At 43.4% G+C, this 23,822-nt stretch overlaps 1 protein-coding gene across 1 annotated transcript in view; it reads left to right on the forward strand.

Moving 5' to 3' along the window:
- LOC120064677 (collagen alpha-1(II) chain) overlaps nt 1-23,822 on the forward strand; it is a 67,434-nt gene that overhangs the window by 8,401 nt on the left and 35,211 nt on the right. The window contains exons 5-13 of the mRNA XM_039015299.1: nt 1,227-1,259; nt 2,260-2,313; nt 6,094-6,195; nt 8,137-8,214; nt 11,512-11,556; nt 13,052-13,105; nt 20,487-20,540; nt 22,704-22,757; nt 23,663-23,716. Of these exons, the coding sequence (XP_038871227.1) occupies nt 1,227-1,259; nt 2,260-2,313; nt 6,094-6,195; nt 8,137-8,214; nt 11,512-11,556; nt 13,052-13,105; nt 20,487-20,540; nt 22,704-22,757; nt 23,663-23,716 (528 nt within the window). The remainder of the gene's footprint in view (nt 1-1,226; nt 1,260-2,259; nt 2,314-6,093; nt 6,196-8,136; nt 8,215-11,511; nt 11,557-13,051; nt 13,106-20,486; nt 20,541-22,703; nt 22,758-23,662; nt 23,717-23,822) is intronic.

A 23,822-nucleotide genomic window follows, 5' to 3' on the forward strand; every position in this document is an offset into this window, starting at 1 on the left:
TAGCAGGTCTTTATTTCATTTGCAGGCAGCCCCTCTGTGTCTCTCTTTTCCCACCTATTTAATGGTTGAGGAAATCAGTTGCGTCACTACATTAGGCCTACGTGGATTATTAGTGTTAGTATTTTGTGTCTGCCTGTATTACTAGAGGCATGCGCCATGAGTGTGCAGTATTAGTGCCAATGTGAGAATACACTATAAATGACCATGGCTGATGATTGCATAATTCTCCCTGCTCTGAAAGTGGATTGTTCTGGTAATTACACAGTAACAGAGGTCAGGTCCAGGAATGCTTTTCAGTCTATTAATGATAATGAAAACAATCAGAAACATTTGTTTAGCACCTTTCATGCAATACATGGTGTTTATCAAATTAACTCCTAAAATGGTAAGTGGTCTATGTAATTAGGCCAGGGTACGCTAAACCCACAGTCTGTTAGGCTTGGTTAGGGCTGGACCATATTTTGGTCATAGTTAATAGTCAGGCTTGGTTAGGGTTAGCAATGCATTTCACTGCACCTATGTGACAATAAAACACTATTATAATTTTTTTAATTTTCTGTTTATTAGGCCTGGCCATATTAGGGCTAGCCCACTCAGAAGGCAGAAAGCCAAACACAACAAATCTGTCCTTCATTCCCTCTTAGAGACATATTAATGACTCAGAGTTTGTCTCTGTCTCTGTCTCTGTCTCTGTCTCTCTCTCTCTCTCTCTCTCTCTCTCTCTCTCTCTCTCTCTCTCTCTCTCTCTCTCTCCCTCTCCCTCTCTTTCTCTGTTTCTGTCTCTCTGTCTCTGTTTCTGTCTCTCTCTCTCTCTCTCTCTCTCTCTCTCTCTATCCCTCTCTCTCTCTCTCTATCCCTCTCTCTCTCTCTCTCTCTCTCTCTCTCTCTCTCTCTCTCTCTCTCTCTCTCTCTCTCTCTCTCTCTCTCTCTCTCCCTCTCTCTCTCTCTCTATCCCTCTCTCTCTCTCTCTCTCTCTCTCTCTCTCTCTCTCTCTCTCTCTCTCTCTCTCTCTCTCTCTCTCTTTCTCTCTCTCTCTCTATCCCTCTCTCTCTCTCTCTCTCTCTATTTTAGTCATCTCAGGAAATTGTAGACTGCATTTGTACACTGAGACGTACATTTTTTGACAACAATCCATAAACTCATCATCTAACTTCAATCAACACACACTTTTTTTTACGGTCGTAAAACGTTGTTGACACTTTATTTTTCTCTTTCCTCTTCCTCAGGTCGTAGGACCAAGAGGACCTGGAGGCCCTATGGTATGTAAAGCATTTCAACAATTTCCCCCATGTAATAGGTGTGAATTTCCCACATGTAATAGGTGTGAATTTCCCACATGTAATAGGTGTGAGTTTCCCCCATGTAATAGGTGTGAGTTTCCCCCATGTAATAGGTGTGAATTTCCCACATGTAATAGGTGTGAATTTCCCACATGTATTAGGTGTGAGTTTCCCCCATGTATTAGGTGTGAATTTCCCACATGTAATAGGTGTGAATTTCCCACATGTATTAGGTGTGAATTTCCCCCATGTAATAGGTGTGAATTTCCCACATGTAATAGGTGTGAATTTCCCACATGTAATAGGTGTGAATTTCCCCCATGTATTAGGTGTGAATTTCCCCCATGTAATAGGTGTGAATTTCCCACATGTATTAGGTGTGAATTTCTCCCATGTAATAGGTGTGAATTTCCCCCATGTAATAGGTGTGAATTTCCCCCATGTAATAGGTGTGAATTTCCCACATGTATTATGTGTGAATTTCCCCCATGTATTAGGTGTGAATTTCCCCCATTAATAGGTGTCAATTTCCCCCATGTAATAGGTGTGAATTTCCCCCATGTATTCGGTGTGAATTTCCCACATGTAATAGGTGTGAATTTCCCACATGTAATAGGTGTGAATTTCCCCCATGTATTAGGTGTAAATTTCCCCCATGTAATAGGTGTGAATTTCCCACATGTATTAGGTGTGAATTTCTCCCATGTAATAGGTGTGAATTTCCCCCATGTAATAGGTGTGAATTTCCCCCATGTAATAGGTGTGAATTTCCCACATGTATTATGTGTGAATTTCCCACATGTATTAGGTGTGAATTTCCCCCATTAATAGGTGTCAATTTCCCCCATGTATTAGGTGTGAATTTCCCCCATGTATTCGGTGTGAATTTCCCCCATGTAATAGGTAGACATAGACAATAGGGTGCACATCTAGTGTTTGGATGTACCTGGATACTCACTAGTCTCTCCTCCATCCTCAGGGCCCCTCAGGAGAGCAGGGACCACGCGGAGACAGAGGAGACAAAGGCGATAAGGTGAGTTTTATAGCAGGATATCCTTTCCATGCCATTCCATCTCTCTGTCTATCTATCTGTTTCTCTCTCACTCTGTGTCTCTCTCTCTCTCTGTCTCTCTCGGTTTATCTGTTTCTCTCTCTCTCTAAGACTAAACAATGCATAATTCAGTGTCTAAACTCTTCCTATTGGTCTGGTAGATAGAGAATGCTCTGGTCAGGAGGAGCTGCTGGTCTCATTGCTGGTCTCAGAAGGAGCAGCAGCGTTGGAGGCAGCAGGCTGTCATTGGAGGAGCAAAGCAGATCCAGCTCAGTGCTGTCATGTGTAGTTTCCATTAGGCCGTGTCTGTGGTCTGGGTTGTTTAGCAGATGTGTGAGATGAAGAAGAAGAGGAGGTGTGTGTGTGTGTGTGTGTCAGATGAGGCTGGTGGGAGGAGCTATAGAAGGACTGGCTCAGTAGTGTCTGGAATGGAATGAATGGAACGGAGTCAAACACATAGTTTCCATGTGTTTGACATGTTTGGTACTATTCCATTGATTCCATTCCCAACATTACAATGAACCAGTCCTTCTATAGCTCCCCCCACCAGCCTCCTCTGATGTGTGTGTGTGTGTGTGTGTGTGTGTGTGTGTGTGTGTGTGTGTGTGTGTGTGTGTGTGTGTGTGTGTGTGTGTGTGTGTGTGTGTGTGTGTGTGTGTGTGTGTGTTTGTGGGTGTGTGAAGCCGTAAACCTGTGGCTGTCAGGGAACCGACGGTCCAACCCACAGCCAATCACGTGTGTGTAATAAATCAGTGTTGTTAGCATGGGGAGAGAGGCTGTAATGACTTGGATCATTGTGGTAATCTGTGTTAAACACCAATAGTATGTCAACATCATGGCCTCAGCCCCAGTCACAGCTCCAGGCCAGGCTTCCGTGATATTTAAATCTGTGTTTGTGCATAATATTTTGGCGGTACGTAGGTTATGAATATGTATTCTTGAGGTTGTCTGAAAGGAAGATTTATGACAAGAGATGTTCTGATTAAGAAGAAAGATTTGTCACACAGTGCTGTTAGAGTTTATGTGTTCAGGCTGTCGTCTAATGAGAGTCTTCTAAGAAAATGTTCTGATTATGAAGACCTTGCGTATGTCTGTATGTCAAATCAAATTTATTTATTTAAAATGTTCAAATCAAATTCATTTATAAAGCCCTTCTTACATCAGCTGATATCTCAAAGTGCTGTACAGAAACCCAGCCTAAAACCCCAAACAACAAGCAATGCAAGTGTAGAAGCACGGTGGCTCGGAAAAACTCCCTAGAAAGGCCAGAACCTAGGAAGAAACCTAGAGAGGAACCAGGCTATGAGGCCAGGCTATGAGGCTAAATGTCTGTCTGTCACAGTGAAGGAGGTTGTTCCTTCAGGTTCTCATTTAATAGAATAGTTTTAATGAGAGATTTTGTGTTTTTGGTTTCATTTAGTCTTGTGTTTGCCACAAGCTTTGGTTTCATTTCGTCTTGTGTTTGGCCACAAGCTTTGGTTTTATTTAGTCTTGTGTTTGGCACCAGGCTTTGTTTTTTTTAGTCTTGTGTTTGGCCACAAGCTTTGGTTTCATTTAGTCTTGTGTTTGGCCACAAGCTTTGGTTTTATTTAGTCTTGTGTTTTGCACCAGGCTTTGGTTTTATTTAGTATTGTGTTTGGCACCAGGCTTTGGTTTTATTTAGTCTTGTGTTTGGCACCAGGCTTTGGTTTTATTTAGTGTCTCGTTGGTTGGTTGTTGTGTCTGTAGTGGATGTGAAACTGGCCCGTTGGTTCATTGTTGTGTCTGTAGTGGATGTGAAACTGGCCCGTTGGTTCATTGTTGTGTCTGTAGTGGATGTGAAACTGGCCCGTTGGTTGGTTGTTGTGTCTGTAGTGGATGTGAAACTGGCCCGTAGCATGTTGGCTGGAGTACATTGGTGACATCACGCCATTGGTGACGTCACGCCAACTGCTGCTCACATAGTGACAGACTTGTCTCTTGCTCTGTTGGCTAAAATGGTTGGCTTTGAGTGGAATGTGCACCGTATTTATGCCGCCAATGATTTTACTTACATAACTCTGGTAGATTTATTTGACAGGGGAATGCACCTGATCTCTGTGAATCTGGCAAGTTTAGCTAATAGTCTCTGGCCAGCTGAACAGGTAGTGGTTAGCAACAAGTGCCAGATGTGGAATTGGAATTGGTTTTACTTTCTAAATTGACTGGAATTTTAGTATTTTTTCTCAAAAATGTTTGAATGTAAAATCAGTTGTTTTTTAAAATGAATTTGGAATGAAATTGACCCCAACCCTAGTTATAACACTGGATACATTGTCCTCAGGTCCAGCATGTTTTCATCTTTGATAATGGAGATTTTTTTAAACTTTTACAATTACTGTTTTTATTCACATTTTCAGTCTACAATTTGCTTTTCCAATTTGGCATTTTTGTATTATTATTTTGTACCTGCTACTATAGAAACATTTGCAATTAAGTCTTTGTTTGCACCGAAATGAAAGAGGAATGAACGCACAGTGTTGTGAACACATTCCTTGAAGGATCATTTGTCAGAGCATGCAGTGTGGTATGCTGGGTTTCCCAGACGTGTGCTTCGAAACATTTTTACCTGCCAACTTTTTCCTCTTGTTGTTGAATGAGCTACATCTCATCTCCATAACACCTATTATTGGGACTACGGATTACGGTGATTAAAGTAACATACCGGTTTAGATTCTACTATTGAGTTTTAATACAACTTTAAGTACATAGACATAACAATCACAACATAACACGCTTTGACATGAACTGTCTGTAACTCGCAAAGTCAAACATCAATGACTCACAGCAACGGGCTGGTTGACATCATCCGTTGACTGAGGGAAATGTTGGCCAACCCTTCATTTCATGTAGTTATCAGGAAGTGTTTGGAAAGGACACAGTTGGTATTAGGTTGCTGTAACAATATCCAATATCTGCCTGGCCAGGTTGTAATCATGTATCCCAGGTAGTAACATGCCGCAGACTGCATCATGGAATAGAGGCTGTTTACATGCTGGATTTCTGGATTTTTTTTCTCAATTTTTTTTTAATGTAAAATCTGTTTGTTTTTTTAATGGATTTATTTTGAATGAATAACGATACAAATTGGTGCTCAGTTGCCAAGTGGGATAGTTTGAAAACAGTTGCCCAAATAATTACTGCAGTGTCCTAAGTGATCAGAATCTGATCCACTGCATATGAATTCTTCTGGACTTTATCCTATATTCAGACTTACATTTAGCCTAGATTGTCCTTTCTCTTCTGGTGATTGTAGTTTTAGCTGATGGCATGGGACTACACTGTGCAGAGTAGCAGCACCTACATATCTGGAAATAGTCGTTTTGAAAACAAAATGGCACCTACTGTACCTCTCTAAAACAACTGTCAATGGACATGATTATTGTCTCACATTGCTGATGGGCAGTTTCATGTCCCTGACTTGACATTTTCATCTGAAGTATAGGATTACCATACTTTTTTTTTTTCTTTAGAATTTTTGTGGGATTGTATTATATTTAATCTTCTCCCTGTCAATCAACTTATTTCTACTGTGACTGCCAAGGAAATTGATTTATTTGATGTTGAAGTGACAGCGTTCAAAGTTCAGTATTTTTATTGTCCATTTGGGATAGAATTTGAAAGAAATATAAAAGCTTTCGAGGAAGATACCTGATTGAGATGACATGCTATTTCTACTCCCAATTTATTCGTATGGACTTGAGGAATTATTAATCTAACTCCTCTCTCTGTCTCCCGTCTCAGGGCAGTCCCGGGCCCCGTGGCAGAGATGGCGAGCCTGGTACCCCTGGTAACCCCGGCCCCCCCGGACCCTCAGGACCTAACGGACCTCCCGGCCTTGGAGGAGTAAGTATCTCTGCAGAAAAATCTGAAATAGCAGTTTGTGGTGCTATAGTCCCAAAATATATCAATGTGTAAAAGGGAAAGCACATGCAGAGAGCAAAATGGACGTGCTTTCCTCTTTTATGGATCATGGAGATGTATATCAAAATGACAAGGAGTGGGCTAGCTAATTCTATCAATAAAGACTTTGGGGTTGAAAATGGGAAGTGAAAGGGTGTAATAGTGAAAGGGTGTGATAGAGAAAAGGTGTATTAGTGAAAGTTGTAACAGTGAAAAGGTGTAATAGTGAAATGGTGTAATATTGAAAGGGCGTAATAGTGAAAGGGTGTAATAGGGAAAAGGTGTAATAGTGAAATGGTGTAATAGTGAAAGGGTGTAATAGGGAAATGGTGTAATATTGAAAGGGCGTAATAGTGAAAGGGTGTAATAGTGAAAAGGTGTAATAGTGAAATGGTGTAATATTGAAAGGGCGTAATAGTGAAATGGTGTAATATTGAAAGGGCGTAATAGTGAAAGGGTGTAATAGGGAAATGGTGTAATATTGAAAGGGCGTAATAGTGAAATGGTGTAATAGAGAAAGGGTGTAATATTGTGAGATGTTTTGCACAGAAGAACTAGGCAAAGAAACAGCGGTATAGTGTAGAATGGTGGGATAGAGAGAGACACGGTGGAATGCTTTTCATTCCTGGTGAGAGAAGAGGGGAGGAAGGAGGGAGGTGGCTAGACAGGAGGTAGCATGATAGATTTGGGGAAGGGGAGAAGAGGGGAGGAGAGGAAGGAGGGAAGGGGAGGAGAGGAAGGACGGGAGGAGAGGGGAGAAGAGGAAGGGGAGCAGAGAGGAGGAAAGGAAGGAGGGAAGGGGAGAAGAGAGGAGGAGAGGAAAGGGGAGAAGAGAGAAGGGGCTTTGAAGAAAACACAAGGAGATATTTGGTGAAGGAGAAAGATAAAAATAGTTATTGTACACCCCTCCCCGTCTCTACTGTTGTTGATCTGGTATCCATCCCCTCTACCATCTACTGTTGTTGCTCTGGTATCCATCCCCTCTACCATCTACTGTTGATCTGGTATCCATCCCCTCTACCATCTACTGTTGATCTGGTATCCATCCCCTCTACCATCTACTGTTGTTGCTCTGGTATCCATCCCCTCTACCATCTACTGTTGTTGCTCTGGTATCCATCCCCTCTACCATCTACTGTTGATCTGGTATCCATCCCCTCTACCATCTACTGTTGATCTGGTATCCATCCCCTCTACCATCTACTGTTGATCTGGTATCCATCCCCTCTACCATCTACTGTTGTTGCTCTGGTATCCATCCCCTCTACCATCTACTGTTGTTGCTCTGGTATCCATCCCCTCTACCATCTACTGTTGATCTGGTATCCATCCCCTCTACCATCTACTGTTGATCTGGTATCCATCACCTCTACCATCTACTGTTGATCTGGTATCCATCCCCTCTACCATCTACTGTTGATCTGGTATCCATCCCCTCTACCATCTACTGCTGTTGATCTGGTATCCATCCCCTCTATCATCTACTGTTGATCTGGTATCCATCCCCTCTACCATCTACTGTTGATCTGGTATCCATCCCCTCTACCATCTACTGTTGATCTGGTATCCATCCCCTCTACCATCTACTGTTGATCTGGTATCCATCCCCTCTACCATCTACTGTTGTCGCACAGACAGAGACACACTGATTCTGTTTAGTCATGCTGTTTAGTCATGCTGTTTAGTCATGCTGTTTAGTCATGCTGTTTAGTCATGCTGTTTAGTCATGCTGTTTAGTCATGCTGTTTAGTCATGCTGTTTAGTCATGCTGTGCGGTCTGAGAGTAGACTACCATGACAGATATATTACTGTTATGACGAGAGTGTTCAAATATGTTTGTGGTCATATTACAGTGTCTTATGGATGCCATTTGTCTTCCAACAGAACTTTGCTGCTCAGATGGCTGGAGGATTTGACGAGAAGGCTGGCGGAGCACAGATGGGCGTGATGCAAGGACCAATGGTGAGAGAGATTATGAGAAACATCATAACACTCTAATCCTGGCGGCATTTTACCAGTTTTCTCCTATCGGCTTCGGAGTAGTATCGTTTCCCAGGTTCTATAGGTTCTCCTGTGGGATGCAAAACAAATGCAAGAATGTCACGTCTGGTCTGCTCTGACTAATGCTTAGGTGAATGGGTATCAGAGTGACTTAACACCCTCCTATGGAGCATCCAGGGTTTGGTTTGGGCCACCCTCCTATGGAGCATCCAGGGTTTGGTTTGGGCCAAAACCCTCCTATGGAGTATACCAGGGTTTAGTTTGGTGCAAACAGACTTGGTCTTCATTAGTACATTTTTTTGAGCTTACTGAAACTCCAACGAGCTGGCTGGCATCTGGCATCACATCCATCTGGCATCACATCCATCTGGCATCACATCCAGCTGGCATCACATCCAGCTGGCATCACATCCTGCTGGCATCACCTCCAGCTGGCATCACATCCAGCTGGCATCAGATCCAGCTGGCATCAGTTCCAGCTGGCATCACATCCAGCTGGCATCACATCCAGCTGGCATCACCTCCAGTCTCTCAGCCAGAGGGAAAAGAAGAGCACACTCACTAGGAGCTATTTTGGTTTGCAAACCCACCAAGCAGCGCTCGGCTGGCTGCTCCCACAGCGATATTTTGGCTGGCTGGCTGGCTGGCTGGTGGAGCTGAAGTCTGAGACCCAGTCACCACTGTGGATTGTACCCCATTAGAGACCTGTGGAGAGGGGAGGTGGGGTTGACTCTTCACTGAGAGTCAACCCCCTACGTCTCTACCTACACCCCCTGGTCCCTAACACAGCGTCTTCACTGAGAGTCAACCCCCTACGTCTCTACCTACACCCACTGGTCCCTAACACAGCGTCTTCACTGAGAGTCAAGCCCCAACGTCTCTACCTACACCCCCTGGTCCCTAACACAGCATCTTCACTGAGAGTCAACCCCCTACGTCTCTACCTACACCCCCTGGTCCCTAACACAGTGCCTTCACTGAGAGTCAACCCCCTACGTCTCTACCTACACCCCCTGGTCCCTAACACAGCGTCTTCACTGAGAGTCAAGCCCCAACTTCTCTACCTACACCCACTGGTCCCTAACACAGCGTCTTCACTGAAAGTCAACCCCCTACGTCTCTACCTACACACCCTGGTCCCTAACACAGCGTCTTCACTGAGAGTCAAGCCCCAACTTCTCTACCTACACCCACTGGTCCCTAACACAGCGTCTTCACTGAAAGTCAACCCCCTACGTCTCTACCTACACCCCCTGGTCCCTAACACAGCGTCTTCACTGAAAGTCAACCCCCTACGTCTCTACCTACACCCCCTGGTCCCTAACACAGCGTCTTCACTGAGAGGCAGTGGGTCAAACCACCCAAACACACACACACAGACTCCAAACATTCACCCACACTCCGCCTACGAATGGACATAGAGCACCACTGATAAGCCGCTAGTTCGTTGCGGCGGTGGATTTGTCCTCGGTGCGCCCTGCTGAAAAGATGACTTTCATTCCCTTCCTGTCAGTAACTGCTCCGTGCTGCCTCAGGGACGTTTGCTTTGGCTGCTGCCCTGCATTTCTCCACTATAATCAGTCTAAACACCAACACTATGAATACTGTGTTATAGAGAGCATAAAAGGTTGTCTTACTGTTGTCCAAGTGCCCTTTCATGAGTGGAGGAGTGGAAATCATGTGTTTTAAAAAAACGTCTTCGTTTTTCTTAGAGAGAAATTCTAGGCTGCAACTGAAATGCCACCCTATTCCCTTTATAGTGGACTTCTTCTCCCCTACTTAGTGCACTGCTTTTGCCCAGTACCCATAGATCTCTGGTCATAAGTAGTACACTATGTAGGGAATAGCGTGTGATTTCAGATGCAAGCCCTCAACATTCTCACTAAACTCCAGATCATGTATATTTTCTCATCGTCTTGTCTTTGGTCATGTAATGATTTTCTCTGTGTGACAGATTTGGCTCATCACCTGTATAGAATGTGAAACGTCTCTCTGAGCTCTGAGTGACGATGCACAATGACGTTGAGCTGACAAGAGTATTACACCTGCTGACAAGACAAGTCTTTATAAACCGGAGGAGATTAACGTTAGATCAGTGAGCAGCGCAAGGATTACGTTGAGGATTTCACCCACTGCTTTTATGATCTTATTAATGAAGAAACAAGGTGGCTACCGTAGGGTTCAAGCCTCCAATTCAGAGTACAACACTTCTGGCCCTGACCTCTGAACTACAGAGAGAGAGAGAGAGAGAGAGAGAGAGAGAGAGAGAGAGAGAGAGAGAGAGAGAGAGAGAGAGAGAGAGAGAGAGAGAGAGAGAGAGAGAGAGAGAGAGAGAGAGAGAGAGAGAGAGAGAGAGAGAGAGAGAGAGAGAGAGAGAGAGAGAGAGAGAGAGAGAGAGAGAGAGAGAGAGAGAGAGAGAGAGAGAGAGAGAGAGAGAGAGAGAGAGAGAGAGAGAGAGAGAGAGAGAGAGAGAGAGAGAGAGAGAGAGAGAGAGAGAGAGAGAGAGAGAGAGAGAGAGAGAGAGAGAGAGAGAGAGAGAGAGAGAGAGAGAGAGAGAGAGAGAACGAGAGAGAGAGAGAACGAGAGAGAGAGAGAACGAGAGAGAGAAAGAACGAGAGAGAGAGAGAGAGAGAAAGAACGAGAGAGAGAAAATAGAGAGGGAGAGTGAAAGAGAGAGAACGAGAGAGAGAATGAGAGAGAGAAAGAGAGGGAGAGAAAGAGAGGGAGAGAAAGAGAGAGGTAGAAAAAGAGAGAAAGAGTCTGAATGTGGAATTCCAAAACGATTTATGGTTCTGACAGGCAGGAGGCAGAAGGGAGACAGGTAGCAGGCAGGAGGCAGACAGGAGGCAGGCAGGAGGCAGACAGGAGGCAGGCAGGAGACAGGCAGAAGGCAGACAGGAGACAGGCAGGAGGCAGGCAGGAGGCAGACCGGAGGCAGGCAGGAGACAGGCAGGAGACAGGCAGGAGGCAGGTAGCAGACAGGAGGCAGGCAGGCAGGAGGCAGACGGGAGGCAGGCTAATGAGTTTGTGTTGCTGGGGGAAGAAGCCAATAATATGTTTTCTAACACAAGAGAAGAGAGAAGTTCAAGTGGGAAAGCACACGTCTACCTCTTCCCCCTCCATTCTGAAATATGTCAAAGTTCATTATGGAAATGAGAAACTAACATATTTTTTAACGTTGAGTTGTTTGAAGGTTGGTTGAGGTTGTGATTATGTTGTTATTATCTAACGTCTCGTCTGTCTCTCTTTCTCCCCCAGGGCCCTATGGGTCCTCGAGGGCCACCTGGCCCCTCTGGAGCTCCTGTAAGTACCTGCAAATAAACACATACACACACTCCCGGCTACAAGCCCTGAAAGTTATAACCTTATATAACACTGGGTACTGTAGATGCTCTTAATGTAGATGCTCACAACCACCTTTAGTTCAGCCCAGAGCCATATATAAATATATAATCATATTCAGATATACAGTCTACTGGTACATTATGATATGACTGTGGTTCTTCACAGTAGTTTGTCCCATAGTGCTCCCTCAAAGAACTTCACAAAGTTTTGTACTGAGTTGAATTATTAGTCAGTAGTCTAGTTCTCTTCATGCTGAATGTGTATAGATGAAGGCCTGAATCAAACAGTGAATGAATACATGACGGGAAACTAATACAGAGAGTCTATAGCATAACGTAAACACAGAGTAGACTTTAGATATGGTTACTGCACACAGCAGAATGGTTATGGTTACTGCATAGCAATCAATCAAATCAATCACATTTATTTATAAAGCCCTTTTTACATCAGCCGATGTCACAAAGTGCTATACAGAAACCCAGTCTAAAACCCCAAACAGCAAGGAATGCAGGTGTAGAACACAGACAAGACATTATTCCACACACTGTAGGTTTATTTGTTCCTGTGCTGCATTCACTTCCAGAGGAGGAAGATGGCATTGAATACCTTCGTGTCCCAGCTGCAAGCTGCAGGGGTTTATCCTACCGCAGACAGACAGACAGACAGACATGCAGCGCAGCACCTGACAATATACCTTTCATAGAGCTCGGTGGGCCATTCCCCTCAGCAACGCAAGAACTGGGTTCAAATAGTATTCAAAGTGTTTCAAATACTGTAAACATTTGCTTGAGTCTGCCTGGAGAGCCAGATGGATGGGGATTACAGTTTTGCGACTATTCTATTAGTCCTATTGCTCCAGGCAATCGTAGCTAAAGTACTTGAAAGAGATCAAATCCTATTTGAACCCATGTATGTTCCTAAGCCCTCCACCCACAGCCCCTCAGCTCAGCTCCTCTCCTACCTCTCTAAAGTTGTTCAAGTGGAAGGTATTGCCAGCCAGACAGCCAGGGGACATGACTGAGCATGAAGCCCATGATTTGGGGAACCACTGCATCCCCTTCCCCCCCCCCCCCCCCCCCTGGAGGGGAATAGGAGAACACTCGGGTTTGGTGTGATTTGATATTACTGGGGTATTTGGAGTTAGCTGAGTAATAAGATAGCATACACATAGTAGAGGATATCACATGCTATCTCTACTCAAACTTACTCTTGAGGAATTCTAAACTAGTGAGCCCATCATAGATCAGTTATTGTTGTACTTTTACCATACTTATAGGTTTATCAAAAACAACAGTGTATATTTTAAATCTCATGTAGCCTTACAGTAATATCAGCTAAGAAATCAAAGGGAATATTACACGTTATTAAAAGACCAATAGCCATCTAAGGTCATCAGGTTCACTTCACAGACGTCTCTAATCTGCCCTCTCTATTCTCTTCTCTTCTATCCCAGGGCCCACAAGGTTTCCAAGGCAACCCCGGAGAGGCTGGAGAGCCCGGATCAGCTGTAAGTATCCCATAATAGTTACCCACAGTGTGAGGGCATTTTCAACTACCCTCTTCCTCATACACACACACTAAAGCAGACACACACACACACACACACACACACACACACACACACACACACACACACAAACAAACAAATATACACACGCACGGAAACTGTAAGCTATGAGGACATATTGAGGGCTAACCTAGGGTTGGAACCAGTTCAAGGAACAGAACCAAAAACCTGAAAATAACTAAATTATTTGAGAAATAGAACCCGAACCGAAAAACAAAAGTGATCTATACTGTTCCGGAATATAAACGTTCTTTTAAAAGCAATGGAACGTTCTTTTACGTTCCAAGCATTTTTTTCCATTCACAGAAAAATCACAACAAAGCGCCTATGCAAAGCCCTCACTCTGAGACTTATGCCGCGTTCACGTGCCATTGGGAATTAGGAAACTCCAAAATGTTTGACTTGCTAACTGGTTGAACTGCGGCACGTGTATAACTACAACCAGTTAGCAAGTCTAACATTTCAGAGTTCTTACTAGCACATGAACTCAGCATTATTCCAGCTTCCGCCTGCCAGCTAGAAATCTTTTCCAGTGGGTGTGCATGTAGGCTACCTACCCCTCCCCTCTGAAGCCTAGGTTACTGTAGCCTAGGTTACTGTAGCCTAGGTTACTGTGGCCTATGTTACTGTATCCTACTGATGACATTACAAATGTAATTCAGATATTAGGGAGAAAAGAATGGATTTACTTTTTCAATGCTAGTTAATGATACGATAGTTATCACGTTTCACATTGGATTTATTAACTACAAAAAGGTAAGATGTGTTTTTAGTTATAGTGCTACTCTGCACACAGAAGCTTGTTAGCTTGTTGCTCTGGTACAACGTTAAACCAACTCTCCGCTGATTGGCTGAACACCCTGGCGTGAGGTGGTTGTTGTCAACAAAACAGCATGACAGAATTATGATGCTAAGTTTTCAAACCGCTAGTTTCTTTGAGAAGATATATAAATCAACCTGTGCATTTAAACAACAACGTAAATACACCTATTTCACTTGTGCATGTCAAAATCCAAATGACCAGTGCTGCATATGCTGCCACTGTTTTGAACAGATTAGATTATACTATATACTAATGAAGTGCACCAGGGAGAATACAATCATTTAATTTAATCTATATTTAACTAGGCAAGTTTGTTAAGAACAAATTCTTATTTACAATGATAGCCTACCCCGACCAAACCCTCCCCTAACCCGGGACGACGCTGGGCCAATTGTGCGCTGCCCTATGGGACTCCCGATCTCGGCTGTTTGTGATACAGCCCGGGATCAAACCCAGGTCTGTAGTGATGCCTCTAGCACTACGATGCAGTGCCTTAGACCGCTGCGCCACTCGGAAGAAATTAGAAACTACTGACTAAGTGAAAACACATTATCTAACTGGGGATAGCTAGCTAACATAACGTCACAGAGCATTATCTAACTGGTGATAGCTAGCTAACATAATGTCACAAAGCATTATCTAACTGGGGATAACTAGCTAACATAATGTCACAAAGCATTATCTAACTGGGGATAACTAGCTAACGTAATGTCACAAAGCATTATCTAACTGGGGATAACTAGCTAACGTAATGTCACAAAACATTATCTAACTGGGGATAACTAGCTAACGTAATGTCACAAAGCATTATCTAACTGGGGATAACTAGCTAACATAATGTCACAAAGCATTATCTAACTGGGGATAACTAGCTAACATAATGTCACAAAGCATTATCTAACTGGGGATAGCTAGCTAACATAACGTCACAGAGCATTATCTAAATGGGGATAGCTAGCTAACATAATGTCACAAAGCATTATCTAACTGGGGATAGCTAGCTAACATAATGTCACAAAGCATTATCTAACTGGGGATAGCTAGCTAACATAACGTCACAAAGCATTATCTAACTGGGGATAGCTAGCTAACATAACGTCACAAAGCATGATGCGCTAGCCAGGTAACTTTCATTCTGAAATTACTTCATATTTCTGAGTTAGTCAGACATTAGTTTAAAAAGACTTGAAATTGGTATGGGAGCTAACTAGCTAGAAAGCTAGTGGTTGGTTATATACATTTACACATTCCATGAATTGTGTTATATATATACTTTTTTTACCAAACATTTTTCTTTTTTTGGGACCCCCCCCAAAACAATTGTACCAATCACAAGTGGGGTGCCGCCCTTAACGCCCTAATGTGCAAGCCGCCACTGCGTTCAAAGACATTCAAAGTTCGTCCATAGATGCCCTTCCTCTGTAGGTATAATTCTGTGGGCCTAATTCAGATAATGCATGTGATAACAAGATGCCCAGCGCTTACAAGGCATGCTTCATTCATGCTCTTTCCTCCTCACCTTATTATGTCAGTTGCATCTCCCGCCCTACATTGTGACTGTCAGCACAGTGTGTATGTTTGTCTTTTCATTATGATTAAACCATACTGTTACGGCGAAATATAATTAGCTGTTAATGACTTTCCTAAATATATTAAATCGCTTACCCATTCCATAGCAAGATGCTCTATCCACACTGATTGGTAATTTAATGTCGCAATAATGTAAAAACCTGTTCAGAACCATATTTAGCTGGTCGGAACAGTTGAACGGAATGGAATAAATTATGGTTCTGTTTAGAACGAAAACGATTGGAAAATAATTTTTAACAATGCTGTGTTAATCTTCTCCTCTTCTCCAGTATCCACACTCTTATAGCTCAGACACACCGGTAGGATTTTCAAATGTTTGTGTTCACACAACAAAGACCTTGGAAGTCATCAGCCGCTCAGCCGTGTTAAAATACTCCAAACCAGAAGGTGGCAGTAGCGTTGTTTGGTAATGCATAACCTGTGCGTATTGCTTATGGTCTAGATTCGTAGCTAGCTGCGCTAATGTTACTATTGTTGTAGAAATCACTTGTCGATACAATCCAGATGGCCACAGCTTGATAACTACTTAGCAATATGACAAAGAAACAGCTTAATTTTTTACCATTATTTAACTAGGCAAGTCAGTTAACAACAAATTCTTATTTACAATGACAGCCTAGGAACAGTGGGTTAACTGCCTTGTTCAGGGGCAGAATGACAGATCTTTACCTTGTCAGCTCGGAGATTCGATCTAGCAACCTTTCGGTTACTGGTCCAACGCTCTAACCACTAGGCAACCTGCCACCCCACTCCCAATTCACTCTCCATAATCCACTCTCCATAACCCCATACTGCCAGTGCCAGCCCATAGCCAAATGTTTAGCTAGCTAGTTAACGTTAGCATATATGCTAGCTAGCACAACATAGCTAGCTAGCTAAGGACACTGCACTAAATCGGCAGCTAGCACAGGTAGCTGTTTCATGGAAACTGGCTAATCCACTGTGCATTATTTATAATGTCAGTACTAGCTACTGTGGTTTGCTAGCTTGGAGGAAGTATTTAGTGTTGTGTGCACTTAGATAGCTACCATCCCATAGCCTACATTGCATATAAAGTGTGACTGGTGTAACAGTATAACTTTAGTACGTCCCCTCGCCCCGACACGGGCGCGAACCAGGGACCCTCTGCACACATCAACAACGGTCACCCACGAAGCATCGTTACCCATCGCTCCACAAAGGCCGCGGCCCTTGCAGAGCAAGGGGCACACTACATCTAGGTTTCAGAGCAAGTGACGTAACTGATTGAAACGCTACTAGCGCGTACCCGCTAACTAGCTAGCCATTTCACATCCGTTACACTGGCTCATCCGTGGATGTACGGAGAAACATCCTAATAAATAAAAAACTCATCCTGTGATAAGTACCATTGGCAGTCTATCGGCAGTGACATTCTCGGTGTGTTTCAAAATCTCGATGTGTTTCATGCTTTAAAAAAAAACAGTGCTATCTAGATCCTAAAAAGATGATTCAGCAGTCCCCATAGGATAACCTATTGAAGAGCACTTTTTGGTTCCAGGTGGAACCCTTTTGGTTCCAAGTAGAACCTTTATTGGTTCCATGTTAAACCCTTTCCATAGAGGGTTCTACATGGAACCCAAAAAAGTTCTACCTGGAACCAAAAATGGTTCTACCTGGAACCAAAAAGGGTTCTCCTATGGGGACAGACGAATAACGCTTTCGGAACCCCTTTTTCTAACAGTGCAGGGTTAGCGACTGAAAGGGACCGACAGAGGCACGCACACACACACACACACACACACACACACACACACACACACACACACACACACACACACACACACACACACACACACACACACACACACACACACACACACACACACACACACTCCTAGGTGATGTGAGGGCATTATGAGAGCCACCACCACTGTGTTAACCTCCTGCTGAGAGCAGATACACAGACGCCTGATGCCTGATCAGACAGACAGACAGGGAAACAGACAGATTGACTGGCAGGGAGACAGACTGACAGACAGACCGACGCCTGATCAGACAGACAGACAGACAGACAGGGATACAGACAGACAGGGATACAGACAGGGATACAGACAGACAGGGAGCGACACACAGATGGACACGGAGCGACAGACAGACAGACAGACAGACAGACAGACAGACAGACAGACAGACAGACAGACAGACAGACAGACAGACAGACAGACAGACAGACAGACAGACAGACAGACAGACAGACAGAGGCTCCTTCTCCTTTCACCTCCAACCTTGAGTCCACTGTTTAATACATCATTACCTGCAATTAGAATCAGACCTGCTGGGTCTGTTGTTGGCAGGCCAGAATGAATCACATCAGTTCCCATAAACACACACACACACACACACACACACACACACACACACACACACACACACACACACACACACACACACACACACACACACACACACGGAACACACACACACACGTCCCCAAAAAACAACCCTAGTACCGAAGCTTTGGCCAAGAAACAGCTGGCCATTACACTCAGTGAAGTATTCCTTCAACCTAATCTACCTGGCAAGTCTGTTGATTCTGCAGTCTTCCCATAGAGCGTCCCATAAAGAGTCTACCCATAGAAAGAGTCCATAATGTTGCCAGAAAAGGTGAAACAACTGGGGAAAAAAACATTGCAGTTTACTGTAACATTCTCTTGTTTTTAGCCATACATTGTCAATTAACTTGCCTCCACTGTTATGCTCTGTCCTGGCATAACTTAGCAAGATAAGCAAATCACAATAATATTAACCACTTCAAAGCACTTCCCGTCATGATTCATATTAGTGTGGCAGGAAGCTCACTACCCTGTCTATCTGTCAGCTTGTATGTATCAATAAAACAAACCTTTTCTATAATCCAAATCATAATTAACATTATCTGTGGACAATTATTTTTATATATACAGTACAGTACCAGTCGAAAGTTTGGACACACCTACTCATTCCAGGGTTTTTCTTTATTTTTTACTATTTTCTACAATGTAGAATAATAGTGAAGACATCAAAACTATGAAATAACACATATGGAATCATGTAGTAACCAAAAAAGTGTTAAACAGTTCAAAAAACATTATATTTCAGATTCTTCAAAGTAACCACCCTTTGCCTTGATTACAGCTTTGTACACGCTTGGCATTCTCTCAACCAGCTTCATGAGGTAGTCACCTGGAATGCGTTTAAATTAACAAGTGTGCCTTGTTAAATGTTAATTTGTGGAATTTCTTTCCTTCTTAATGCGTTTAAGCCAATCAGTTGTGTTGTGACAAGGTAGGTGTGGTATACAGAAGATAGCCCTATTTGGTAAAAGTCCATATTATGGCAAGAACAGCTCAAATAAGCAAAGAAAACGGTGATAGAACACATGTAAAGACTTCAACATAGGAATGACCAGAAAACCAAAACCAAAAAACACTAAAACCCTTGTGTTTTTGTTCATCGTCATATTTAATCTGTTCAGTTCACACACACACACACACACACACAAATGGATGAAGGAGGTTTTTGGCATTTGGCCTGCAGCTGACGAACAGACATACAGACAGTCTAACTAGACATTGAGAATCATATCAGGCATACAGACAGACAAATAAACATACCTGACAGTTACATGCCATTAGTTTCATATCACCTGTCAGTAGACAGAGTGACAGTTTAGCAGGGGAGGACTTCACCCAGTAAAGTGTTGCTATTGACATTGTTGACATGGTCTGTCATGTAAGCTAGTCATCATCCACCAGAATATATAGGTTCACGGTTCTGTTTCTTTTCAGTCCATCATGACTTTAAGACATGAAGGTCAGTCCATCTGGAACATTTCCAGAACTTTGAACGTTTCTTCAAGTGCAGTAGCAAAAACCATCAAGCGCTATGATGAAACTAGACCGACCACTTGAAAGGAAGACCCAGAGTTACCTGAGAGTGGCTGTCATGAGGACGTTCTCAGCCAGGGGTGCTTGTTAATTAGAGAGGGAAATGCCTTTACGACACACACACACAAACACACACACACACACAGACACACACACGCACACGTTTACGCACACACACACTCGGTCTACCCTGTCACTGTGGTGTATAACGTGTATGACCTCTACAGTGCTGCCCTCTATTGGTTTAGGTCCTCCTGACAGGGCCTCATGGTCTGTCTATCTGACTGTCTTCTCTGTTCTCTTCCCTCCTGACAGGGCCTCATGGTCTGTCTATCTGACTGTCTTCTCTGTTCTCTTCCCTCATGACAGGGCCTCATGGTCTGTCTATCTGACTAACTGTCTTCTCTGTTCTCTTCCCTCCTGACAGGGCCTCACGGTCTGTCTATCTGACTGTCTTCTCTGTTCTCTTCCCTCCTGACAGGGCCTCATGGTCTGTCTATCTGACTGTCTTCTCTGTTCTCTTCCCTCCTGACAGGGCCTCATGGTCTGTCTATCTGACTAACTGTCTTCTCTGTTCTCTTCCCTTCTGACAGGGCCTCATGGTCTGTCTATCTGACTAACTGTCTTCTCTGTTCTCTTCCCTCCTGACAGGGCCTCATGGTCTGTCTATCTGACTAACTGTCTTCTCTCTTTTCTCCTGACAGGGCCTCATGGTCTGTCTATCTGACTGTCTTCTCTGTTCTCTTCCCTCCTGACAGGGCCTCATAGTCTGTCTATCTGACTAACTGTCTTCTCTGTTCTCTTCCCTCCTGACAGGGCCTCATGATCTATCTATCTGACTGTCTTCTCTCTTCTCTTCTGACAGGGCCTCATGGTCTGTCTATCTGACTAAATGTCTTCTCTCTTCTCTTCTGACAGGGCCTCATGGTCTGTCTATCTGACTAACTGTCTTCTCTCTTCTCTCCTGACAGGGCCTCATGGTCTGTCTATCTGACTAACTGTCTCTGTTCTCTCTTGACAGGGCCCGTTGGGTCCCCGTGGTCCACCTGGACCCTCTGGTAAACCGGGAGATGACGTAAGTAGAACTACTGCCATTTTCACTATCACACACACACACAACTGTAACCTCCGCAGGCTATTGAGGATGTGTCTGATGCAGGAGACTAACACAAGTGTCAAAGAAAGCAGAGACAAAATGACATGACACACACTGTTTCCATTGATCTCCCCCACCCATCCATACTGTTTCCATTGATCTCCCCTCCACCCATCCACACTGTTTCCATTGATCTCCCCTCCATCCATCCATACTGTTTCCATTGATCTCCCCTCCTCCCATCCATACTGTTTCCATTGATCTCCCCTCCACCCATCCATACTGACTGTTGTCGATTGGTAGAATGTTGACAGTACGTTTACACCAATAAAATAGCAATACAAAAATACAATGAAGTGAAAATCATTCACTGTTCATACTGTCCTAAATAATTCCCCCTCACATAGAAATGTCCTCATAACTAGGGCCAGGAGTTTTTCTTGGTGATGATGTTACAGGGTCAGGTAAATCTCCTGGCCTTCATCATGCTGTTCCCTCACAGTCACCTACCCCCATTGGTTTTTCTACAGTCCATCTGGCCCTCATGTAAAGTTAATGTGTGAGCCAATCACTATTGCCCATATTGTGCCCGTCTACACTACTCCCACACCAATATTGTCACACCTCTAACAGCCACATGTACAAACTCTATCATTTGATCATGATGATAAATGGTCATAATATGAATATTATAATCAGAACTGTCCCCAGTGGTCTCTCCCCAGTGGTCTGTCCCCAGTGGTCTCTCCCCAGTAGTCTGTACCCAGTGGTCTGTACCCAGTGGTCTGTCCCCAGTGGTCTGTCCCCAGTGGTCTCTCCCCAGTGGTCTGTCCCCAGTGGTTTCTCCCCAGTGGTCTGTACCCAGTAGTCTGTACCCAGTGGTCTGTACCCAGTGGTCTGTCCCCAGTGGTCTGTACCCAGTGGTTTCTCCCCAGTAGTCTGTCTGTACTGTATATCATCCCCAGTGGTCTGTCTGTACTGTATATCATTCCCACTATCATCATATGATAGAGATGATTAGAAACTATTTAATAATGTTTATATATCTTACATTACTCTTATCACGTGTATACTGTATTTTATACCATCTACTGCACCTTGCCAATGTCGCTTGGCCATCGCTCATCCATATATTTATATGTACATATTCTCATTCACCAATTTAGATTTGTGTGTATTAGGCAGTTGTTGGGGAATTGTTAGAATACTTGTTAGATTTGTGTGTATTAGGTAGTTGTTGGGAATTGTTAGATTACTTGTTAGATATTACTGCACTGTTGGAACTAGAAGCACAAGCAATTCGCTACACTCCCATTAACATCTGCTAACCATGTGTATGTGACCATAACATTTGATTTGATTTGATTGATTTGAGATGAAAAATAAATATTGAAACTGCAGTTCCGCCATTCAGCCACTGGGTGGCAGCTGACTGGCCCGCTAGTAATTTATCAGTGACCATCAGGAGGCACTGTTTGCTAATTGAATTTCAATCTGAAATGTCTATTTCAAGAGTGTGGCTTGTAAAAAAATATTATCGTAACAATAAATTGTGAATGTTCAAAACATTTTTATTTTCTTTTATTGATCTATATTTCGTTTTTACTATACATGTAATGTTTTTTATTTTAATTTTATTTACATCACAGACAACTAACTGATCTAATAGCCCTCTTCTCCCTCCCCTCTCTCTCTTCCTCTCTGTCTCTTCCTCTCTGTCTCATCCTCTCTGTCTCTTCCTCTCTGTCTCATCCTCTCTGTCTCTTCCTCTCTGTCTCATCCTCTCTGTCTCTTCCTCTCTGTCTCATCCTCTCTGTCTCTTTCTCTCTGTCTCTTCCTCTCTGTCTCATCCTCTCTGTCTCTTCCTCTCTGTCTCATCCTCTCTGTCTCTTCCTCTCTGTCTCATCCTCTCTGTCTCTTTCTCTCTGTCTCATCCTCTCTGTCTCTTTCTCTCTGTCTCTTTCTCTGTGTCTCATCCTCTCTGTCTCTTTCTCTCTGTCTCTTCCTCTGTCTCTTCCTCTCTGTCTCATCCTCTCTGTCTCTTTCTCTCTGTCTCTTTCTCTCTGTCCCTTCCTCTATGTCTCTTCCTCTATGTCTCTTCCTCTCTGTCTCTTCCTCTCTGTCTCTTTCTCTCTGCTAAAGGGTGACGCTGGCAAACCCGGCAAAGGTGGTGATCGTGGACCTTCTGGTCCTCAGGTATAGTTTCATTATCTCTTCACTATCTATTCATTTATATGTTCATTTATCTGTTCATTTATCTACGCTCAATTTATCTCACTTCCTATTCATGCTGACTTAGTTATTACAGCTGTACACACAGCAATTTTCATTTAAACTGCATTGTTGTTTAGGGACTCTAAGTAAGCATTTCACCTGTTGTATTCGGTGCATGTGACTAATACAATTTGATTTGATTTGATGACCATTCAAGCAGACAAGAGAAGTATACGTCCAGTTAGAAGACTCTCTAAGATGATTCAGTCAGATACAGTCCTGTTAGAAGACTCTCTAAGATGATTCAGTCAGATACAGTCCTGTTAGAAGACTCTCCAAGATGATTCAGTCAGATACAGTCCAGTTAGAAGACTCTCCAAGATGATTCAGTCAGATACAGTCCAGTTAGAAGACTCTCCAAGATGATTCAGTCAGATACGGTCCAGTTAGAAGACTCTCCAAGATGATTCAGTCAGATACAGTCCAGTTAGAAGACTCTCCAAGATGATTCAGTCAGATACAGACCAGTTAGAAGACTCTCCAAGATGATTCAGTCAGATACAGTCCAGTTAGAAGACTCTCCAAGATGATTCAGTCAGATACAGTCCAGTTAGAAGACTCTCCAAGATGATTCAGTCAGATACAGTCCAGTTAGAAGATTCTGCAAGATGATTCAGTCAGACAGAAGAGGAAGAGCTGTCTCTACTAAATCTTCCCTCATGTCATCTGTCTCTCTGGCCCTCTGGCCTTCTGCCCCTTGACCATAATATGTCTGGCTCCAAACCAGACTAGACCAGAGCAGGAAAGCAGATCTGGAGAAGAACTGAATAACCATTCCATTCTCTCCTATCTCTCCTCTTTCTCTTTTTTTCTCTTCTCTACAACAGGGAGCTCGTGGATTCCCAGGAACTCCCGGTCTGCCTGGAATCAAAGGGCATAGAGTAAGTGATGTCATAGTAGTGACAATATATAATATGTCATCTTCAAATGTGTTCTTTCCTGTTTACCTGCTTTTAGTGAACGTGTATGTTTGTCATTGTTATACTG

Source organism: Salvelinus namaycush, chromosome 20 (assembly GCF_016432855.1).
Source record: "Salvelinus namaycush isolate Seneca chromosome 20, SaNama_1.0, whole genome shotgun sequence".
Lineage (NCBI taxonomy): Eukaryota > Metazoa > Chordata > Actinopteri > Salmoniformes > Salmonidae > Salvelinus > Salvelinus namaycush.